Source organism: Rana temporaria, chromosome 5, assembly GCF_905171775.1.
Source record: "Rana temporaria chromosome 5, aRanTem1.1, whole genome shotgun sequence".
In the NCBI taxonomy this organism is placed as follows: Eukaryota; Metazoa; Chordata; class Amphibia; order Anura; family Ranidae; genus Rana; species Rana temporaria.
In genome coordinates, this window is record NC_053493.1 from 32,859,799 (window position 1) to 32,882,935 (window position 23,137).

The 23,137-nt window shown below is 44.7% G+C and overlaps 1 protein-coding gene across 2 annotated transcripts in view; it reads right to left on the reverse strand.

Moving 5' to 3' along the window:
* Nucleotides 1-6,504: 6,504 nt before the first annotated feature.
* Nucleotides 6,505-23,137, reverse strand: part of HEPACAM2 (HEPACAM family member 2) — a 169,872-nt gene continuing 153,239 nt past the window's right edge. For both annotated transcript variants that reach the window (XM_040352338.1, XM_040352339.1), the window contains 3 exons: nucleotides 20,738-20,808; nucleotides 15,703-15,806; nucleotides 6,505-7,297 (listed from right to left, as the gene is read on the reverse strand). In XM_040352338.1, coding sequence (XP_040208272.1) covers nucleotides 7,294-7,297; nucleotides 15,703-15,806; nucleotides 20,738-20,808 — 179 coding nt within the window. In that variant the 3' untranslated portion in view covers nucleotides 6,505-7,293. The remainder of the gene's footprint in view (nucleotides 7,298-15,702; nucleotides 15,807-20,737; nucleotides 20,809-23,137) is intronic.

Sequence of the window (23,137 nt, forward strand, 5' to 3'; positions counted from 1 at the left end):
CCTCCCCTGTTAGTGGGTCCCGAGGACAGAAGTTGAGAACCACTGCTCTATGTCTTTTGGATACCGATTCTGAATGGTAGTGACTTTTTCATTATTAATCAGCTGATGTACTTGCAGTGCTCTAATGAGGAAAGCTGCAACGTCTACATTTATATATACCTTTAGAAGTGGATAATTCTTTTGGACCATCTCACCAAAAATGAATTTTCTGTTGCAGTGGATGCCTAAAATCTGAAGACTTCTGGGAAAATCAGAGAGCTAATTACACAAGCAGTAAATGACATTTCTAGGGGTGTTCTGTACACCATCTGTGTATAGAATGCCTCCAGGTTGCCATATTGCAGTGAATTTTACAGAACATGATAGCACTGCAGATTGGAAAGGTAATTTTTAATAATACTAGATTACAATATGGCTTCTGTCACAATTATATATGCTATATTCTTTTAGTTTTACTTTGTTTCCCATGAAAGTGGAGTTACCCTTTAATGTGAATCTCTGTCAGTCTTTAAATGTTGTCTATGTCCCTTTTCAGGTGATAATCTCAGGCCCCGTACTCACGGCCGAGAAACTCGACGAGCAAAACACATCGTTTTGCGCGTCGAGTTCCTTGTGAAGCCGCCGAGGATCTCGGCGAGCCAAGTTTCCCCGTTGACTAACGAGGAAATAGAGAACATGTTCTCTATTTGGCCCGACGAGATCTTCGTCGGTTTCCTTGGCCAAAAGTGTACACACGGCCGGGTTTCTCGGCAGAATACGGCTCCGATGGAGTTTCTGGCTGAATTCTGCCGAGAAACTCGGTCCTGTGTACGGGGCCTCACATTTGCTATGTGGGCACCAGGACAGAAAGTGAGCAAAATCTTTTCAATACAAACAAGTCTTTTCAGTACACGGATAGCAGAAGAGGCACATGATGGGAATATTAGAAGGCAGAGATGCAGAATGAACAAGGCATTGTGGCTTCAGCACTGGCTGTAGCTTCCCCTTGGCCTGTCCATAAATTGGGCTGCAGTGTGGGGAGGAGCTACAGCCAGCACAGAATAAATATTCTTTCATTAACAAACCACTGCATGGATCTGAACAGGAACAAGTACTATGTGCACTGGGATCCTTAAAGGATTCAACAATGATTTTCAACTTCTGGGGTAAACTCTTAAATACTTATCCACTCTAAAGAAGACTAGCAGGAAGCTTTAACTGGAATTACAATGGTAAGCTCAGACATGCTCCCAAAACATAAAGTTGTGTATTCATAAGTTCATGCATTATTAAACACGCTAAAGTTGCCTGAAGATGTAGAATGTACTGTTCCCCTGAAATGGAAATAAATATGTGCATATCGCTCTTTATATAAGTGGAGATCCAGCTCCATTTTTTTTTAGAGTCTCTCAGGGATAATATATTATATATATTTTATATTAATGCATTGATAGGCTCAATTATAAATATGTGTGATTTTTGCCTTTCGCTGGGAAAAAAACCTGCTTTAATTTTACTTTAAGCTTGATGAATTTGGACTTTGTTTTACCCAGCAAATGCCATGGCTATGCCACTAACTGAAAGAGATCTCCATTGTGCCTTTTTTATCTATGTCCACATTAGTTGGCCAATCAAGATCTTAAAGCGGAGTTCCAGCCTTTTAGTGTTTATTAAATGTCAGCAGCTACAAAAAGTGTAGCTGCTAACTTTTAATAAACAGACACTTACCTGCTCCACGGTCCAGCGACGCGGACACCCGGAGCTCCGCTCCTCTCCCCCCCTCTCCACTGGCTCCTCCATTCATAGTGTGGGCACCCGGCCGTGACAGCTTTTGGCTTCACGGCCGGGCACTCACTGCTCATTCGCGAGTCACGCTGCACTCTGAGTGGACAGGCGATCTCCTGGGTCACGTGTCACTGGAGATCGCCTAAAGGGAGGGGCCGACTAAGACGAGAAGAGAAGTCGTAGAGGCGGTCCCTGGGTGGAAGGAGGAAGTGGGACAGGAAGTCCCACTCCTACCGAAGACCCCACTCCCCCCAAAAAAATTTAAGGGGTGAGGAGTGCTTAAAGCGGAAGTTCCACTTTTGGGTGGAACTCCACTTTAAAATTCAGCTGCTAAGGGGTGTGGCTGTTACTCAGCTCTGTCAGCACAGAGCACTATTCTTTGTGACAAAACAATTACTAAGGGGTGTGGCTGTTACTCAGCTCTGTCAGCACAGAGCACTATTTTTTGAGGGCAAGAAGCAGCAATTTTTACTCATAATTTCTTTTTTTTTTTAATCATGTTCAAATGAAGAATCACAAATCATAATGTGTAGATGTAGATCTATGAAGAGACAACAAGCAGTGAGACTTTAATTGGTCTTTAAACTCTTAAGCCTCGTACACACGACCGAGGAACTCGACAGGCGAAACACATGGTTTTCCTCATCGAGTTCCTTGTTAGGCTGTCGAGGAACTCGACAAGGCAAGTTTCTCCATTCCCGTCGAGGAAAAAGAAGACATGCTCTCTTTTTGGCTCGACGGGATCCTCGAAAGTTTCCTCGTCGAAAAATGTACGCACGACCGGTTTCCTCTGCAAAAAAAAAATCCCAGCAAGTTTCTTGCTGTTTTTGCCGAGAAACTCGGTCGTGTGTACGAGGCCTTAGAAGATTGGTGTTTATATCAGCAGGCAAGCCAAAATAAGGCCTAGTCTGTGACTCAAAGTGTGGCTGGGGTGCTTTATAGGTGTGATTATGGAGTTGAACTGATTTCAATCACATGCTCCTAAAGGCCATCTTATATTACCTACTTTTTTTATGCTTAAAGTGTATCTACAGTCAAAACCTTTTTTTAATTTTGGATAGAGTAGAAAAGAGTTTAAAACTCTTGGTATCATGTTATATTTGTTGCTGTCTGTGTGCTATTGGAGAAAGTTCTCTTTACTTCCTGTCTTAGAGAAGTTGAAGAAAATCTCCCTAAAGTGTTCCTGGAACAGGGGTACCCATTGGAAGATTTCCCCTTGCCTCTTGTTGGGTGAAAAACTCTAAAATGTTAGATTTCCCCTTAATTTTTTTTCTTGGTGACAATGGTCACCAGTACAAATAGAGGGGTGGAGCTCCCCAATGAGGACACAGAAAGCAACAAAAATTCAACAGAAAGTCTATCCGACCTTCCCCACTCTATCCAGAACTATAAAAAGGGATTTTGCCTAGATCATTGGTCTCCAAACTTTCTAATCGAAGGGGCAGTTTGCTGCCCCTCAGACTTGGGGGGGATGTTGTGGGCAGTGGGAGCAGAAACTACCCTGATGTCCGTCGGAATAAACAGTGCCTCAAGCTTGGTGGTCAGTGGGAGTAAATAAATTTACGTAGCCCTGTGGTCAGTAGGAGTTGGAATAGGGCCCTGTTATTGAAATAAGCCAGAGGAATAGTGCCCCTTTGTTGGTACCAGTGTGGTGCCCCATTGGTAGGAAAAGCGGGAGTTATAATGCCCCATCACTGGTGTCAGTATGAGGAATAACGCCCCACTGTTGGTGGCAGAGAAAGGAATGATGTCTCATTGTTGGTATAGCTGGAGAAATAGTGCCTTGTATCAGTGGGAGGAATAGAGCCCCAAGGCCTGGTTAAAGGCTAGTAAAGGGCCACAGTTTGGACACCATTGGCCTAGAGATACACTTTCAGTCCATACACTTTGTATAAAACTACAATGGAAATTTACTGGAGCAATCTGAATCTGGAGTGGTGGTGAATGGCAACCAATCAGCTTACAGTATCTTTAATTTTTCGAAACAGAACTAAATCTTCCTATTCTTAACAGCCAAGGAAGCTGCCATCTTAGGACAACGCCCGAAGGTTTTCCCCATCACTGCTGATCTTGTCTTCAGGTTTTCAACACCAAAACGGACGCCATATCATGATTATCCTCAGGGGCCCCTGCAACTGGACTTTGCTGCCACATTCATCTAGAGATGGTATTTAATCTGACAGAGGACCTGTCTGGAGCTGGGAGCACCTTCCATACCAACGAGGAGGCCATGGATGTTCCGATACGTGCATATAATCTTATTTTGACCACCTTAATCGGGGTCAAAACCATCTGGTAAGCCCCCTACTTTATAGCACTAGGTGGAGTGACCTTCTCTAGAGGTATTTTCAGGCTATTCTTATGCCGCGTATACACGATCCGAATTTCCAACAAGTAAAGTTCGATGTGAGCTTTCAGTCGGAAATTCCGACCGTGTGTAGGCCCCATCTGACTTTTTCTGTTAGAATTTCCGACAGCAAAAATTTGAGAGCTGGTTCTCAAATTTTCCGACTGGAAAAGTTCTTGTCGGAAATTCTGATTGTCTGTATGGAATTCCGACACGCAAAAAAAATGCATGCTCGGAATCAAGTCAACACTTGCTTGGAAGCATTGAACTTCATTTTTCTCGGCTCGTTGTAGTGTTGTACGTCGCCGCGTTCTTGGCGGTTGGAATTTTGTGTGACCGTGTGTATGCAACACAAGTTTGAGCCAAGATTCCATCGGAAAAAAAATCCACGGTTTTCTTTTCGGAATTTCCGATTGTGTGTACGCGGCATTACACTTTCTTCCTGGGTGATATTCCAACTCACATACGGACTGTTTGGTATTGGTTGGAAATACAGGGCCAGATCCTCATAGCAAGTACGCCGGCGTATCTACTGATACGCCGGCTTACTTTCAAATTACCCGTGTCGTATCTTTAGTTTGAATCCTCAAACCAAGATACGACGGCTTCTGGGTTCGATCCGACAGGCGTACGGCTTCGTACGCCTTTGGATCGTAGGTGCAATACTTCGGCGCCCGCTGGGTGGAGTTCGCGTTGTTTTCCACGTCGGGTATGCAAATTAGCTTTTTCCGACGATCCACGAACGTACGCGCGGCCGTCGCATTCTCTTACGTCGTCTATAGGCGGCTTTTTCCGGCGTATAGTTAAAGCTGCTATTTTGCGGCGTATAGATAGACTTGCCATGTTAAGTATGGCCGTCGTTCCCGCGTCGAAATTTGACATTTTTTTTTTGCGTAAGTCGTCCGTGAATAGGGATGGACGTAAGTCACGTCTAAGTTAAAAAAATGACATTGTTGCGACGTAATTTCGCGCAAAGCACGGCGGGAAATTTCGAAACGGAGCATGCGCAGTTCAATCGGCGCGGGGTCATTTAAATGAATCACACCCCCTAATCACCGATTTGAATTCCGCCGCCAGAAATACACTACGCCGCCGTAACTTACGGCGCAAAATCTTTCTGGATTCGACTTAAAGCCAGGTAAGATACGGCGGCGTAGCGTATCTCTGATACGCTGCGCCTATCCAATTCTATGTGGATCTGGCCCACAGTTTCTATTTCATCTAAAGGACTGTTTCTGGGCTCAATCTCTTCTAAGTTTTTTGGGGGATTATTGTTATTTTCACAGCACTGTCATATTTTTATACACTTTGCACTTTTTGGGATTATTATCTTTTATAATAAATGTGGAATGTTCATGAATTTACATTTCATACTGGATGAACTCTTATGCCGCGTACACACGATCGGTGAAACCGATGAGAGCGGTCTGATGGACCGTTTTCATCGGACCAAACCGATCGTTTGTGGGCGCCATCGGTTATTTATCCATAGGTTAAAAAAAAGCAATCATGTTTTAAATTTAACCGATGGATACCTAACCGATAGAAAAAAAAAACGATCGTTAGTAGGCACGTCCATCGGTTAAAAATCCACTCATGATCAGAATCAAGTCGACGCATGCTTGGAAGCATTGAACTTCGTTTTTTTCAGCACGTCATTGTGTTTTACGTCACCGCGTTCTGACACGATCGTTTTTTTAACCGATGGTGTGTAGGCACAACTGACCATCAGTCAGCTTCATCGGTTAACCGATGAAAACGGTCCATCAGACCCTTCTCATCGGATGGACTGATCGTGTGTACGCGGCATTATAGCACCATTGTATTTGTACGCACTCTGCACTTTGTTTATAGTGCTGCACATTTTTTATATTAAGCTGCCATCTTAGCCTCTATTTCATCCGATTGCTTGACAGTTTGGTTGAGGGCACAAGCAACCGTGACAGTTATGACTTCAGGCGTGGAGTTTTGTGAAAATGGTTACAGCGGAACTCAACCAATTTATCACTTTCAAAAAAACTGTAAAGCCTCGTACACACGATCGGATTTCCATCAAACAAATCCGTGGAATTTTGTGCGAGGGGCGTTGGCAGTGAACTTGTTCTGCATACAGACTGCAGAACTTTTTTAGCCAACATTCCCGAAACGACATGTTTTTTCTGCTCTTTAGCGCCACCCTTTGGGCAACTTCTGCTAATCTTGTCTTATGGTTAACATTGGTTTGGAGCATGCGTGTTTGTACTTTAGATTTAAGTGAGACAGACTTGTGTACACACTATCTGATGATCCGATGGAACACATTTGTTGTCTGACAATTTGAGAGCATGCACAGCCAACAATTGTCCGATGGAGTATACAGACGGTTGGATTATCCGACAAAACCCTTCCATCACACAATTGTTATCGGAATATCCGATCGTGTGTACGGGTCTTTACGTTCCCAGTATGCCGGGAATGTTAACTATCACATTTGTTTGTTCTCGCAACCAAACTGTCAAACCGGCTGGTGTGTCAAAATGGCTGGTGTCATAACTGATCACAGGTGGGGATCAGAGGCTAAGATGCAGCCTCCTTTGCTGAAAAGGTGAAGAGGGTTTAGTTCCACTTTAAATCAATGGATTAGGTTCTGTTTTGACTGAACAAGCTGAAAATAGAAGCTGATTGGTTGCCATGCACAGCTGCTCTCGTTTTGATAAATTCCCCCCATTGTGTAGTTTCTCATTACAGGTTTATAGAGAGAAAAGTCATAACATTATAAAACAAAAAGCAATTCCCTGCTGCCCTAAAAATATTGCCACCTTAGCTGTGGGACTATGTGGCCCTCCCTCCGATCCGGACCTGTAGGAATCCTCTGACCCCCCCCATGACAGGCGGAGTCCATTCCTCATACAAAGTATACATGCAGCAATAATCACAATGGCGGTATCTTACAAAAAGCTGTACAGACGTGGCAGCACAGATCAGAACACATGGATGTATGACAGCGGAGGAGGAGGAGGGGCTTTTCCTCGTATCAGCTGCCAATCCAATGTTCTTATTGGACAACGCAGTCTCCGCTGAGACACATCTACAATGTCATTGTCAGTAACTGGAAGCAGACTGAGGTATGTCACCAATATGGCCGTCTTTTTACAACGATACAACGTATTGCACCACGTTCACTGCGCGGTCCATGTTCTCATTCACCTGCAAAAAAAAGAAAGAAAAACTGTAATGCCCCATACAGACGGTCATTTTTTGTGATGAAAAAAAAATGACGTTTGAAGTGATGAAAAAAAACGACATTTTTGAAACTTCATTTTCAAAAACGATGTAGCATACACACCATCATTTTGAAAAATGATGAACAAAGTGACGGCACTCTAAAGGGGAAGTTCTATTCGCCTTGAGGCTGCTTTTAGCTGGTTACTTGTTAGTAAAAGATGATTCGTGCTTTTTTGTCTGTTACAGCGTGATGAATGTGCTTACTCCATTATGAATGGTAGTTTTACCTCCCGTCTCAAAACTTGCTTCTGGGCATGTGCGGGTTTAAAAACGTCGTTTTGCCCACACACTATCATTTTCATTGACACAAAAAATGACATTTTGAAAAACGACACAAAAAATTCGAGCATGTTCGAATTTTTTTTTTGTCATTTTTCAGAAGACATAAAATGACATTTTGCCCACACACGATCATTTTAATTGACATTTTTAAAAATGTCATTTTATTTCATCACAAAAAATGACCGTCTGTACACGGCATTAGAAGGACAATCCTAATGCCGGACCTTAGTTAACAAAACTTCTGAACAAAGCACTGTCTGTGTATCATCATAAATCAGTGTCTGTGAAAAGAAGAGTAACAAAAAAGGGGAAAAGGGAAAGCACTCACATTGCCACGTCCGTATAATTAGGAGAAAAAAGGGGATTACTCAAAAAAGAAGACTTTGTCAGAACCAGCACATGTGGAGTATCTATAATGCATGTTCTTTTTAACCATCAGAATGTATTTTAATTTTAATGTGCTAATGCAATATGTCTCATTTCAGATAGTGAGATTTCTTTTCTACCATTGTCTTCTCTTGTTGTTCGTCCTGAAGAAGCCTCACGGCGAAACGCGTAGACGCACAAGGGATACAACTCATACTTATAACATCTTGTATGGTTCTTTAGCTTTGAACACTGGTCCGGATTCACTAAGCACTTGCGCCGACGTATCTCAAGAAAAATAGGCTTCATCCAGCCGACGTAACTTGCCTACGCCGGCGTAGAGTGGGCGCATATTTAGGCTGGACGCATGGTGGCGCTCCCATTGATCAGCCATTCAAATATGCAAATGAGGAAGATACGGCGATTCAGGAACGTAAGTGCGCCCGACGCAGGCTACGACTGGTGAGCGTAAGTTGTACGTCCGGCGTAAAGTTCCTATAACTGTATGTTGCTTTTTGCGCAGCTGTACCATTCTACCGACGTATATATGTACAGAATGCGGTCGGAAATACATTTTTATAAAGGGGATTGCACTGTAAAGGGAGGCTGTGATGTGAAGGGAAACTGAGGACAACGTGGGACTGCTTTAACCACTTGAGAGCCGCGCTATAGATGAAAGACGTCCACAGCACGTCTCTCAACTGCCGGATGGACGTCCCTGGACGTCCTTTTATGTGCATTCCCTGTGCGCACCGCTGGGGGGGCGCGCAGCGGGTAAACACTGTGCCCGGCGCATCGCTGAGTTGCCGATGCCCGTGCCTGGCGGCTGCGCTGTCCGCCAGGTACCCTGCAATCGGCGGTGACAGCAGGGACATGGAGCTCTGTGTGTAAACACAGAGCTCCACGTTCTGTCAGGGAGAGAGGAGACCGATCTGTGTCTCTGTACATAGGGACACAGCATCGGTCACCTCCCCCAGTCAGTCCCCCTCCACACACAGTTAGAACACACCCAGGGAATACATTTAACCCCTTCCTCACCCCCTAGTGTTAACCCCTTCCCTGCCAGTCACATTTATACAGTAATTAGTTCATTTAACCACTTAAGCCCCGGACCTTTAGGCAGCTAAATGCCCAGGCCAGGTTTTGCGATTCGGCACTGCGTCGCTTTAACAGACAATTGCGCGGTCGTGCGACGTGGCTCCCAAACAAAATTGGCGTCCTTTTTCCCCCACAAATAGAGCTTTCTTTTGGTGGTATTTGATCACCTCTGCGGTTTTTATTTTTTGCGCTATAAACAAAAATAAAGCGACAATTTTGAAAAAATGCAATATTTTTTACTTTTTGCTGTAATAAATATCCCCCAAAAACATATATACATTTTTTTTTTCCTCAGTTTAGGCCGATACTTATTCTTCTACCTATTTTTGGTAAAAAAAAAAACGCAATAAGCGTTTATCGATTTGTTTGCGCAAAATTTGTAGAGTTTACAAAATAGGGGATATTTTTATTGCATTTTTATTATTTTTTTTTTTTTTACTACTAATGGCGGCGATCAGCGATTTTTTTCGTGACTGCGACATTATGGCGGACACGTCGGACAATTTTGACACATTTTTGGGACCATTGTCATTTTCACAGCAAAAAATGCATTTAAATTGCATTGTTTATTGTGAAAATGACAGTTGCAGTTTGGGAGTTAACCACAGGGGGCGCTGAACGTGTTAGGCTTCACCTAGTGTGTGTTTACAACAGTAGGGGGGTGTGGCTGTAGGTCTGATGTCATCGATTGTGTCTCCCCTATAAAGGGGATGACACGATCGATGCGCCGCCACAGTAAAGCACGGGGAAGTCGTGTTTACATACGGCTCTCCCCGTTCTTCAGCTCCGGGGAGCGATCGCGACGGAGCGGCTATAAACGAATAGCCGTGCCGTCGTCCCGGATCGCTCCCCGAGGTAAGCCGCCCGCCGCACACAGCGGGGGGGTCCCGATCAGACCCCCGACCCGCGGAAAGTCAAGGACGTATATATACGAACATCTGCCTGTCCGTGCCATTTTGCGGACGTAAATAGTCATGCGGCGGGCGTTAAGTGGTTAATAGCTGTGAATGGTCCCAAAATTGTGTCAAAATCGCAGATCACCGCCATTACTAGTAAAAAATAAATCATAAATCTATCCCCTATTTTGTAGGCGCTATAACTTTTGCGCAAACCAATCAATATCCGCTTATTGCGATTTTTTTTTAACAAAAATATGTAAAAGAATATGTATCGGCCTAAACCGAGGAAAAAAATATTTTCTTTAAAAAAAAAAATTGGGATATTATTATGACAAAAAGTAAAAAATATTGGCCCGGATTTACAAAGCACTTACGCCGACGTATCTCCAGATACGCCGCATAAGTGCAAATATGCACCGTCGTATCTAAGCGTCATGCCCACAAACTAAGATACGCCTAAAAACAGGCTTCATCCGACCGATGTAACTTGTCTACCCCAGCGTAGAGTGGGCGCATATTTACGCTGGACGCATTTGGTGCTCCCATTGATTTTCTATTCACATATGCAAATGAGGGAGATACGCCGATTCACGAACGTACGTGCGCCCGACGCAGTGCGCGTAAAGTCATACGTCCGGCGTAAAATTACGCTCCATAAAGGAGGTGTAACTCAGCAGCATCCATGCAAAGGGCTGCACCAGGGAACACAAGCCGACGTAGTTTACGTAGGACGTGAATATGACTAGGCGTAGGTTACGTTCACGCCGTAGGCAGTGATCCGGCGTATCTTAGGGAGTAGTTCCGACGTGATTCTGAGCATGCGCAATGGGATTCGTCCACGGGATGGCGCATGCGCCGTTCGTTATACGTATCTGTCTGGCGCTCGGCCCATCATTTGCATGGGGTCACGCCTCATTTGCATGGCTCACGCCCACTTCCACCTACGCCGGCTTACGCCTAGGAAACCCAGCGCAGTTTTGGCAGCACTGGCTTTGTGAATCCAGTGCTTGCCTCTCTGCGCTGCGTCGGCGTAGCGTAAAGGAGATACGCTACAGCGGCATAAATGTGCGCCGCTGTTTGTGAATCCGGGCCAAAGTGTTTTTTTTTTTTCAAAAAAAAAAAATCTTTTTTTGTTTATAGCGCAAAAAAATAAAAATCGCAGAGATGATCAAATACCACCAAAAGAAAGCTCTATTTGTGGGGAAAAAATTATAAAAAATATAATTTGGGTACAGTGTTGTATGACCGCGCAATTGTCATTCAAAATGCGTCAGCGCTGAAAGCTGAAAATTGGTCTGGGCAGGAAGGGGGTTTAAGTGCCCAGTAATGAAGTGGTTAAAGGGGGAACTGTGATGTAAAGGGGGACTGTGATGTAAAGGGGGACTGTGATGTAAAAGGGGGACTGTGATGTAAAGGGGGACTGTGATGTAAAGGGGGACTGTGATGTAAAGGGGGACTGTAATGTAAAGGGGGAACTGTGATGTAAAGGGGGACTGTGATGTAAAGGGGGAACTGTGATGTAAAGGGGGAACTGTGATGTAAAGGGGGACTGTGATGTAAAGGGAGACTGTGATGTAAAGGGGGACTGTGATGTAAAGGGGGAACTGTGATGTAAAGGGGGACTGTGATGTAAAGGGAGACTGTGATGTAAAGGGGGACTGTGATGTAAAGGGGGACTGTGATGTAAAGGGGGAACTGTGATGTAAAGGGGGACTGTGATGTAAAGGGGGACTGTGGACACCAATTTAAAGGGGAGACTGTGCTGCAAAGGAGGGCTGTGGTCCGAAGAGGGTCTGAGGACCAACACAGTGAATAGCCTGGCAACAACAATTGCCCCCTCCCAGTCCGTGGAAAAATTGGCTTCCATGAAACTGGTGCCAGAAGGGTTGTGGACCTGCACAGTGTACACAGAAAAGAGATAATTGCTAAAGGAAAGAGGAAGAAGTTTTTTGGCAGAAGAGAAATTGAATGTCTCCTCTGCCAAGGCTCCCTACCTCCCCAGCAATTTTTTTATTTTTAGAGATTAATTCTACGTTAATATTTGAAAAGGCAGAATTAATTGGGCATATTAGTTGGCCTATAATCTTCCAGGCACCCTGTAATTGTAGCAGACAGGTTATTGTATGGGACTCATGAAGTCTTTGTTCAGCAGCTCCCGTGAATACATAATACAAGACACCCGATCTGTTCTTTAACTGCTGATTATACAAGGATTCCTTATTTGCTCTGCACCACTAAGCTGGCAAGTATTTGCTCAGTTACACCAAACAGAGCTGGGTGATTGTAACATTGTTATTTGCAGCGAGTAAATACATTTTTTATAGCCGACATCCTGGACAAGAAAAACATAGCAAGGAGCTCTGGGAGTATGATTTATATACAAGCCAGCTTCTTTAACCACTTTAGCCCCGGAAGATTTGGCTGTTCAATGACCGGGCACGGCGCCGCTTTAACCACTTAGGGACCGCCTAACGCGATATACGTCGGCAGAATGGCACGGCCGGGCACAATCACGTACCTGTACGTGATTGTTAAATGCCCAGCCATGGGTTGCAGGCGCCCACGACCCGGTCCGAAGCTCCGCGGCCGCGGGACTCGCGGACCCGATCGCCGCTGTGGCGCCGTCATCGATCGTGTATTCCCTTATATAGGGAATCACAATCAATGACGTCAGACCTACAGCCACACCCCCTTACAGTTAGAAACACAGATGAGGTCACACTTAACCCCTTCAGCGCCCCCTTGTGATTAACTGCAATTGTCATTTTCACAATAAACAATGGGCCGGATTCAGAAAGAAGATACGACGGCGTATCTCTGAGTCCGGCGGTCGTATCTATGCGCCTGATTCATAGAATCAGGTTAGGCATAGATCTCCCTAAGATCCGACAGGTGTAAGTGACTTACACCGTCGGATCTTAGGCTGCAATCTCACGCTGGCCGCTAGGTGGCGCTTCCGTTTGTATACGCGAGGAATATGCAAATGATGAGTTACGCCGATTCGACCGTCGCTTTTTTTTTACGTTGTTTGCGTTTGGCTTTTTCCGGCATATAGTTACCCCTGCTATATGCGGCGTATCCTATGTTAAGTATGTTAAGTATGGCCGTCGTTCCCGCGCCGAGTTTTGAATTTTTTACACCGTTTGCGTAAGTCGTTCGCGAATACGGATGGACGTAATTTACGTTCACGTCGAAACCAATGACGTCCTAGCGACGTCATTTAGAGCAATGCACGCTGGGAAATGAGCAGTTCGTTCGGCGCGGGGACGCGCCTGATTTAAATTTTACACGCCCCCTAGCCACGGAATTTGAATTTCGCCGGGGGATTTACGATACGCCGCCGCAAGTTTACAGGCAAGTGCTTTCTGAATAAAGCACTTGCCTCAAAAACTTGCGGCGGCGTAACGTAAATCAGATAGGTTACGCAGATCTAAAGATCCGCTAACCTATCTGAATCTAGCCCAATGCATTTTGAATGCATTTTTCGCTGTGAAAATGACAATGGTCCCAAAAATGTGTCAAAATTGTCCGATGTGTCCGCCATAATGTCGCAGTCACAAAAAAAATCGCTGATCGCCGCCATTAGTATTAAAAAAAAAAATGTATAAAAATGCAATAAAACTATCCCCTAATTTGTATACGTTATACATTTTGCGCAAACCAATCGATAAATCGCTTATTGCGATTTTTTTTACCAAAAATAGGTAGAAGAATACGTATCAGCCTAAACTGAGGAAAAAAATAGTTTTTTTATAAATTTTTGGGGGATATTTATTATAGCAACAAGTAAAAAATATTGCATTTTTTTCAAAATTGTCGCTCTATTTTTGTTTATAACGCAAAAAATAAAAACCACAGAGGTGATCAAATACCACCAAAAGAAAGCTCTATTTGTGGGAAAAAAAAGGACGCCAATTTTGTTTGGGAGCCACGTTGCATGACCGCGCAATTGTCAGTTAAAGCGACGCAGTGCCGAATCGCAAAAAGGGGCCTGGTCCTTTACCTGCATTTTGGTCCGGGTCTTAAGTGGTTAACTGACAATTGCGCGGTCGTGCGACGCTGTACCCAAACAAAATTGGCGTCCTTTTTTTCCTACAAATAGAGGTTTCTTTTGGTGGTTTTTGATCAACTTTGCAGTTTTTATTTTTTGCGCTATAAACAAAAAAAGAGCAACAATTTAGAAAAAAAAACCACAATGGGGGTTATTTACGAAAGGCAAATCCACTTTGAATTACAAGTGCAAAGTGCACTTGGAAGTGTAGTCCCTGTCAATCTGAGGGAGACATTCAAGGAAAATAAAAAACAGCATTTTAGCTTGCACATGATTGGATCATAAAATCAGCAGAGCTTCCCCTCATTTCAGATCTACCCCTCAGATTTACAGCGACTGCATTTCCAAGTGCACTTTTAGTGCAATTTGCACTTGTAGTTTGCACTTGTAGTGCAAAGTGGATTTTCCTTTCATAAATAACCCCCAATATGTTTTACTTTTTGCTATAGTAAATATCCCAATTTAAAAAAAAAAAAAAAAATGTCCTCAGTTTAGGCCGATACAGTATGTATCCTTCTACATATTTTTGGTAAACAAAATCGCAAAAAGCGTATATTAATTGGTTTGCGCAAAAGTTATAGCGTCTACAAACTATGGGAACGATTTTTGGCATTAATATATTTATATAGTAATGGCGGTGATCGACGATTTTTTGCGGTATTGCGACGTTGCAGCGGAAAAGGTCGGACACTTTTGACACATTTTTGGGATTATTGGGGTAGATTCAAAGAGCAATTGCGTCTGCGTAACCATAGTTATGCAGCGCAATTGCTTACCTGCGCCGGCGTTACGAATGCTCCTGATTCAGGAACCTCGTTACGCCGACTGCAGCCTAAGAAATGACTGGCATAAGGCTCCTTATGCCGTCATATCTTAGGCTGCATTCTTACGCAGGCCGCTAGGTGGCGTTCCTGTTGTGGTCAGCGTATAGTATGCAAATTGCATACTAACGCAGATTCACAACCCTACGCGAGCCCTGCGTACGCAGTTTACCTCGTTTGCGTACATCAGTTTTTTTTGCGTAAGGTTGCCCTTGCTAATAGCAGGGGCAGCCAATGCTACGTATACCCGTCGTTCCCGCGTCGCGAAATTTGAAATTTACGTCGTTTGCGTAAGTGAATCGTGAATGGCGCTGGACGCCATTCACGTTCACTTTGAAGCAAATGACGTCCTTGCGACGTCATTTGCCGCAATGCACGTCGGGAAAGTTTCCCGACGGAGCATGCGCCCTACGCTCGGCGCGGGAACGCGCCTAATTTAAATGATTTCCGCCCCCTACAGGATCATTTAAATTGCACGCGCTTACGCCGGGCATTTTGCCGGAGCGCCCACGCAATTTACGGAGCTACTGCTCCGTGAATCAAGGGTAGCGCAGATAATTTGCGGGGGCGCAGGGCAAAAACGGTGCCCTGCGCCTCCGTAAAAACTGCGCAAAGCTACCTGAATAAATACATAATTGTGTGACACTGTAATACCATATTTTACCAGCAGATGACGATTCAGCTGAAATGTATCATTACAGTCTCTGAAATATTGGAGTTGAGGGTGTGGTATCAGTCAAGCCCTTTCTGTAATTATGGAGGAGGTCATAAACATGCCGTGTTTCCAATTTTCATGTTAGTCACACTTACGACTGTGAATCATTCTGAATTTGCTCTGGGACGTGTTGGATGACCTCATAGATGGTGCAGTTTATATCCTGGAGATGCAGGACATTAGATGCCTGTCCGGGTACCTGTACAGAGCAAAGGAAATGCTGGTGAACTACAATTCCAGACAGCTTTATTTAATAGAACAATTAATTTTGAGTTGAAATGATAGCGGTCGGAATTACAGAACTGAACTGAAAGCGGAGTTTCACCCATTTAAAAGTCAGCAGCTACAGGCGGCGGGACGACGACGCAAACCAATGGCGTCTGCCCCCTAAATACCTCTTCCCAGCATGCACAGCAAGGCGATCAACCCTCCTGATTTGCTGCCGAGGAGAAGCATCCACACGACCCTGACCCCACTGCTGCCACCTGCCGTCTGGGGGAGAGAGATTCCCCAGACAACAGCCATGGGCACACAGTACAGCCAGAGCTGGAGCAGAGGCCCTAAATTTAGCCAAATAAACATGGTCAGAGGCAACTAACTCTCTGACCCCCTCTAAATGCCTACATACTTTTGCTAATAGGTGTTCCTCGTTCCCATCTCATAAAGTTGGGAGGTATCCAATTGAGTACTGTCCATGATACTTTCTTTTATTTGCACTAACATCTATATTTTTCAGAACGAATTTACGGGGTGTACCCCCCTTCCTCAAGGCCCAAGCAGTACTAAAGCACAAAGTTTTGACTCTACATTATGCTAAAACTTTGCATATTAGTACTCCATGGGCCTTAAAAAAGGGGGCACAACTTGTCTTGAAAATTCCAGATGTTAGTGCAAATTAAAAAAAAGTATTACGGGCAGTACTCAATTGTTGAAATTGGTGCAAGAATTGTCTTTGGGCCAGATTCACATACATTTGCAGCCGTGTAACGTAACCCGTTTACGTTACACCGCCGCAAGTTTCCAGTTTTAGTGCCCGATCCACAAAGCACTTACCTGGAAACTTGCGGCGGTGTATCGTAAATACGTCCGGCGCAAGGCGGGCCAATTCAAATGGGCGTGTGCCATTTAAATTAGGCGCGCTCCTGCCCCGGACCTACTGCGCATGCTCCATTTAGCAATTCCCGTCGTGCTTTGCGCGCAGTGACGTAATTTTTTCGAACACCGACGCGCGTAGCGTAATTCCGTATTCCCGGACGGCTTACGCAAACGACGTTCATTTTTAAATTTCGACGCGGGAACGATGGCCATACTTTATACAGCAATACGATTGCTGTGTAAAGTTAAGGCAGGTCAAATAACGACTAACTTTGCGACGGGAAACTAGACTAGCGGCGACGTAGCGAACACGAAAATCCGTCGTGAATCGCCGTAACTCCTAATTTGCATACCCGACGCTGGTTTACGACGCAAACTCCCCCCAGCGGCGGCCGCGGTACTGCATCCTAAGATCCGACAGTGTAAAACAATTACACCTGTCGGATCTTATGGATATCTATGCGTAACTGATTCTATGAATCAGTCGCATAGATAGAAACAGAGATACGACGGCGTATCAGGAGATACGCCGTCGTATCCCCTTTGTGAATCTGGCCCTTTGTCCTTATATTTGATCTGATCTGATCTGTCTGTGAATGAATTCACCCTTCACTCTTAATGAGAAGCTCCAAGTCCTAGCTGGTCTGTCACTAGCCCGGGACAAAGTGTTTCTCTGATGTTGAGCAATGATCAATACTACAGTAACGTTATGTCAATGCTGATTCCAAAGGGAAAGGCAACTTTAAAAAGTCGAGTTATTTTAGTTAGAATGCAAGGCTGGCATTTGTGTTCTTCTGAAGCCTCCTCATCTACGTTATATATAGACCATCCTGTGATGTATCATATATTCACAGAGAACATCCGCCATATGGTCCATGCCTGTCAGAAGTCTCTTTCATCTTTTGTTTCCAAAAACACTAATTGTTGCTAAGATGTGATTCTTATATCTCGATATCTCTATTGCTGCAGCAACCATCATTTAACCATTTAACCATGTCAGTCCACCATGGACCTCATTTATGAGTGTATATGTAAGCCCTAACAATAAACTTCTCTCATTTGATCCCTTTTGGTCTGATAATATATTATTTAACGCATTTTGTTATATCTGAAAAAATACATTTTGATCCTGCCATAACTCTTTTGAGCAGATAACTTCCAGTGCTTTCTGCCTGTGCTGGACTCGAATCAGTGAGGCCCCGTACACACGACCGTTTTTCTCTGCAGAATCCAGCAAGAAACTCGATGGGAGACGTATTCTGCCGAGAAAACCGGTCGTGTGTACACTTTTCGCAGAGAAACCCGTCGGGAAACTCGTCGAGCCAAAAAGAGAGCATGTTCTCTATTTCCTCGACGGGCAATGGGAAAATTTGTCTCGACAAGTTTTTTGACAGCCGAACAAGGAACTCGACGGTGAAAACGATGTGTTTCGCCCGTCGAGTTTCTCGGTCGTGTGTACGCGGCCTCACATTATATGCTCTTCCACTGTTCCACTTTGTCTTAAAGCGGAGGTAAACCCATCCATAAAACAGTTTAATTTCAGGCACGTGCTGGAAATGTAGCACTCCCATTGGTTGTGCTCTTAACCAAACTATCAAACCATCCAATGGCTGGTGTCATAACTGATCACATGCGCAGCATCATGGCAGTTGGAGATTAAACAGAGGCAAAGACGGCAGCTTCCTTGGCTGAAAACAATAGGAGGGTTTACTTACACTTTAAGGAGAACTGAAGGGGGAGATGTCCTGTCCTGGTGGTGGGGGGGGGGGGGCACACTTCCTGTGAGCATTTTCACAGGAAGTGTGTTGCTGTCAGTTAGCCAGATTCAGAAAGACTGGCTTAACTTTGTGCAGGCGTAGCGTATCGCATATACGCTACGCCGCTGTAAGTCAGAGAGGCAAGTGCTGTATTCACAAAGCACTTGCTTCCTAAGTTACGGCGGCGTAGCGTAAATGGGCTGGCGTAAGCGCGCCTAATTCAAATGAGGATGGGGAGGCGTGTTTTATGTTAATGAATCGTGACCCGACGTGATTGACGTTTTTAACGAACGGCGCATGCGCCGTCCGTGGACATATCCCAGTGTGCATTGCTCCAAAGTACGCCGCAAGGACTTATTTGTTTCGACGTGAACGTAAATTACGTCCAGCCCCATTCACGGACGACTTACGCAAACAAAGTAAAATTTAACATTGGCTAGGCCGGCTTTTTGTTGGACTAACTTTACGCCTGAAAACACCTTGAGTAAACGGCGTATATTTACTGCGACGGGCAAGCGTACGTTCGTGAATAGGCGTATCTTGCTGATTTACGCATTCTAGGCGTAAATCAACGTTCACGCCCCTAGCGGCCGGCGGAACTAGACAGCTAAGATACGACGGCGCAGGCAGTCATATCTTAGCTACATTTAAGTGTATCTCAATTTGAGAATACACTTAAATGTACGACGGCGCAGATTCAGAGTTATGACGGCGTATCTACTGATACGCCGGCGTAAACCTCTCTGAATCTGGCTAAGTATCAGTAGGTAAAAAAGGGAAAATAAAAAAGAATAAATATCAATGCAGCCACCCCATCTAAGGACTGGACTCCAGGCTGATTAATATAAAAAAAAAAAAAATTATATTATAAAAACTTGAAGTGAAAGGCAATTTGTACATATATGAACAGATAAAATGTTAATCAACACAGTTCTCTCGATAGTGAGACCACCAGCTTGTAGCATCCTGTTATAGAACTTAGTGCAGTCAAATAGACTTATACTTGATAACCTGCTGACCAGCATATGCAATGGCAGGAACCACATTAACAGTAAAGCCCTATACACACGATCAGATATCTGATGGAATCTAATCCAATGGATTTTTTCATCGGATATCCGATGAAGCCGACATTCATCAGTCTTGCCTGCACACAATTGGTTAAAAATCCGATTGTGTCCAACGCGGTGACGTAAAACACTACGACGTGCTGAGAAAAATGAAGTTCAATGCCTCTGAGCATGTGTCGACTTGATTCTGAGCATGTGTTGATTTTTGACCGATGGACTTCCCCACAGACGATCGTTTTTTTTTTCTATTGGTTTTTTAACCATAGGAAAAATTTAAAACAGGTTCTATTTTTTTCACAGATAAAAAAAATAAATGATGGGGCCCACACACGGTCGGTTCGTCCGATGAAAACGGTCCATCGGTCCATTTTCATCAGACAAACCGATCGTGTGTACAGGGCTTTAGAGTGAATAATATTGCAATGACTCTAACCTGCTATCAATTACTAGAGGTAATTAGCCTACAGTCCAGGTCTACTGCAGCAATACCCTTACTTGTACAAGCAATACCAGGAGTCTTTGTAGGGTGGCTTCTATAAAGAGAAAGTCCTACACCCTAGACTTCCAGCCAGCTAACGTTGGGGCCCATCCTGCCGTTGGAGCATTCAATGGGAATCTGCATGCTGTATTATAAGCTATTGGTTAAGTGTCTAATCTTACTTTCTGATAGCAGGAACAGATTGTGGCCGCATGGCCCTCTCATCAATCCAGTGATACAGTCACAGAAGTCCCACTGCGTGGGTGTCCTCTGTTTTGACTCAGGGCAACTCTGGTCCCCAGCTGTAGTGCTCGGGGCAGCATGAGACTTTCTCCAGAAGTGACCCAGTTCCCAGTCTCTGTGCCCCCTCTGTTCCTCTCTCTCTGACCTCCTGGCTGTGTGAGGCTGAGATCTCCACTCTGTCTACTGGCAAGTCCAAATGGGGATTTGTTCATTCCCAAGTCCTGCATCAAAAGGCAGCGCTATTCAAACTGCAGCTTAGAAAAATCTTTCAAAATGTTGCTACCAGTTTAATTGAACTAATCAACCTATCCCTGTTTTATGTTGTGTTGAACTTGACTGTGTCAGGACATGGGGCCGCAAGCTTCTTTGGGATGATGGACTGGTGTGAGCGGTCAGTGTCCTCTGTACAGTTCTGCAGAATCTGTTGTTATATAATTGATCAGTCTTGTGCAAAAGGCAGTATGGACAACAGTATACATACACGTACTCTGTGAATGGAGGAATCGGGCAGAGACACAAACTCGTATATTCCAAAATCATTAATAGCGTCTTCATGTCCTGGAAGAAACCAAGAAAAAAAAACTAGTATAAACATTTCTTTCAATAAACAGACAAATTTTATGCACAGCCCTAGTTTTTTTCAGATTCAGTGGGAAAATACAGTCAAAGCTTTATTGCAGTAATAACTTGGATGGGTTCAGGGAGCTGTGGGATACTCCACATACTAATTGGAACAACTAGGACACGCTTCCTTGTAGTAGCTCTGCTGAAAAGTCCCTTAAAGCAGAGTTCTGCCCAAAAAAAAAATATTAAAATTCAGCAGCTACAAATACTGCAGCTGCTGACTTTTAATATTAGGATACTTACCTGTCCTGGCCGCCCGCGATGTCGGGACCCGAAGCTGATCTGTCCCTCGGCTCTCGGGGGGAGGCTCCACCATCTTTGGTAAGGGAATCAGGAAGTGAAGCCTTGCGGCTTCACTTCCTGGTTCCCTACTGCGCATGCGTGAGCCACTCTGCACAATCCCACTGGTTCCTGATGTCTTCTGGGACCTGTGTGTATCCCAGAAGACAGCGGGGGGGGGGCGAATTAGGCACTGGACGTGGAGTAGGTCGCCAAGGCGACATATGCCTGGAAGTGGGAGCAAATACTTGGATTACACAGGTATCTGCTCCCTCCTCCCCCCCTGAATGGTGCCAAATGTGACACTGGAGGGAGGGAGGATTCCGAAAAGCAGAAGTTCCATTTTTGGGTGGAACTCCACTTTAAGCAGGGACATTAGATAGACAGCACTGGGGCAATGACCCAGATCAGGCAAACCTTGTACTTAGTGCAGCAGGGTGGATAAAAGTAAACAGTCACTGAAACTCCTTCTCCCTTTTGGGTCATTACTAAGTGTCCTCCAGCACAGAATACAATTCTGATTTCAGCAGAAGGGCTTTCCTTGTGAACTCCCAAGGCGGATCTTCAGTAGCACCCCTCTTTGGTCCCTGAAAGGTTTGTGGCTAAACAGGCCCTCTCAGCATGGCTGGGATCCTGATGAGCAGGCTAGACCTTCACCAATACAGCCAGGAAGGCAGGCAGGCAGCCTTCCTTGGCTGGGAACTTCTCCTCCTGGACAAGAACCCTGGGCTCTGGGCTCCAGACTATTTATACATTCTCCAACCACCATCTGAACACACTTCTCCAGGGATTGGCTAGGCTGCACAAATATTCAAACTGCCTATCTGACTCTTACACCCACTATTTTCTGCAAACAGCCAGAAACAGGGGGAAGCAGCCCAATATAGCAGCCCGAAGCAATTAATTCTGCTCGGCTAACTACAGGAGAGCCAAAAACTAAGTTTGCCTTACCAAAAAACCTAGCAGCCTAGCAGGAGGGTGCTACACTACCATTAATAGTCAAGAAGCTGTAAGCATGCTACAAGAGATAGTCAGGGCTTTCAGGCATGCTACACACAGGTGACTTCTGAAGGCAATTGGCTCCACTAGATTTTAGTTAGGCCCCTTTCACACCTGCGGACCGTATGTCCACTTTTTCATCCATCCGTTTACGGATGAAAAAGGGACATACATTAATCCCTATGAGATCGCGGGTGTCAGCGGATGAACATCAGATCTCATCAGTGTCTGCAATCCTCCAATTCTGCAGACGGAGGAAGATACTAGACAGACGGTCCGTGTTCATCCGATCCCCCCATAGGGGAGAGCGGAGAAAAGACAGGGCGGTCCCTGCACAGTTGTGCAGGGACCGCCCTGTCATCTGCCGACTCAGCGGGGATCAACAGAGCGATCCCCACTGAGCAAGCGTATTAGAGTAAAGGGGGCAGAATACAAATGCAAACCACACTTTTCAGATATTTATTTGTAAGAAAAAATTATAATTTTCCTTACACTTCTCACAATTGTGCCACACATAAAATCCCAATAAAATACATTTACATTTTTGGTTGTAACATGACAAAATGTGGAAAATTTCTAGGGCTATGAACACTTTTTCAAGGCACTGTAGTCAAGAAACTGCAGGCATGCTACAATAAGTAGTCTGAGACTGCATGCGTGCTACAAGCAATGGTCGAAAACTGCAACCATGCTACAAGAGAGGGTCAGAGATGGTGAACATGCTATAGAAGCTTTTAGAGAACTGTGGACATGATACAGAAGACAATAATAGGCTGGAAACCTACTACACAGTACTGCTGGAGATTACTGCCATTGCAGTCTCTTTACAAATGAATGCTGAAACGTTCGTACTCCCTACAGGCTCCTTTAAATATTACTGCTCCTCCTCATTCTCCTCCCTTCCATTCCTCGGACTTTGTTTACCAACCCGCCGAGTCTTGGGTGTGATTTCTGGTATGCTCTCCCCCCCCCCCATCCTTCCTAC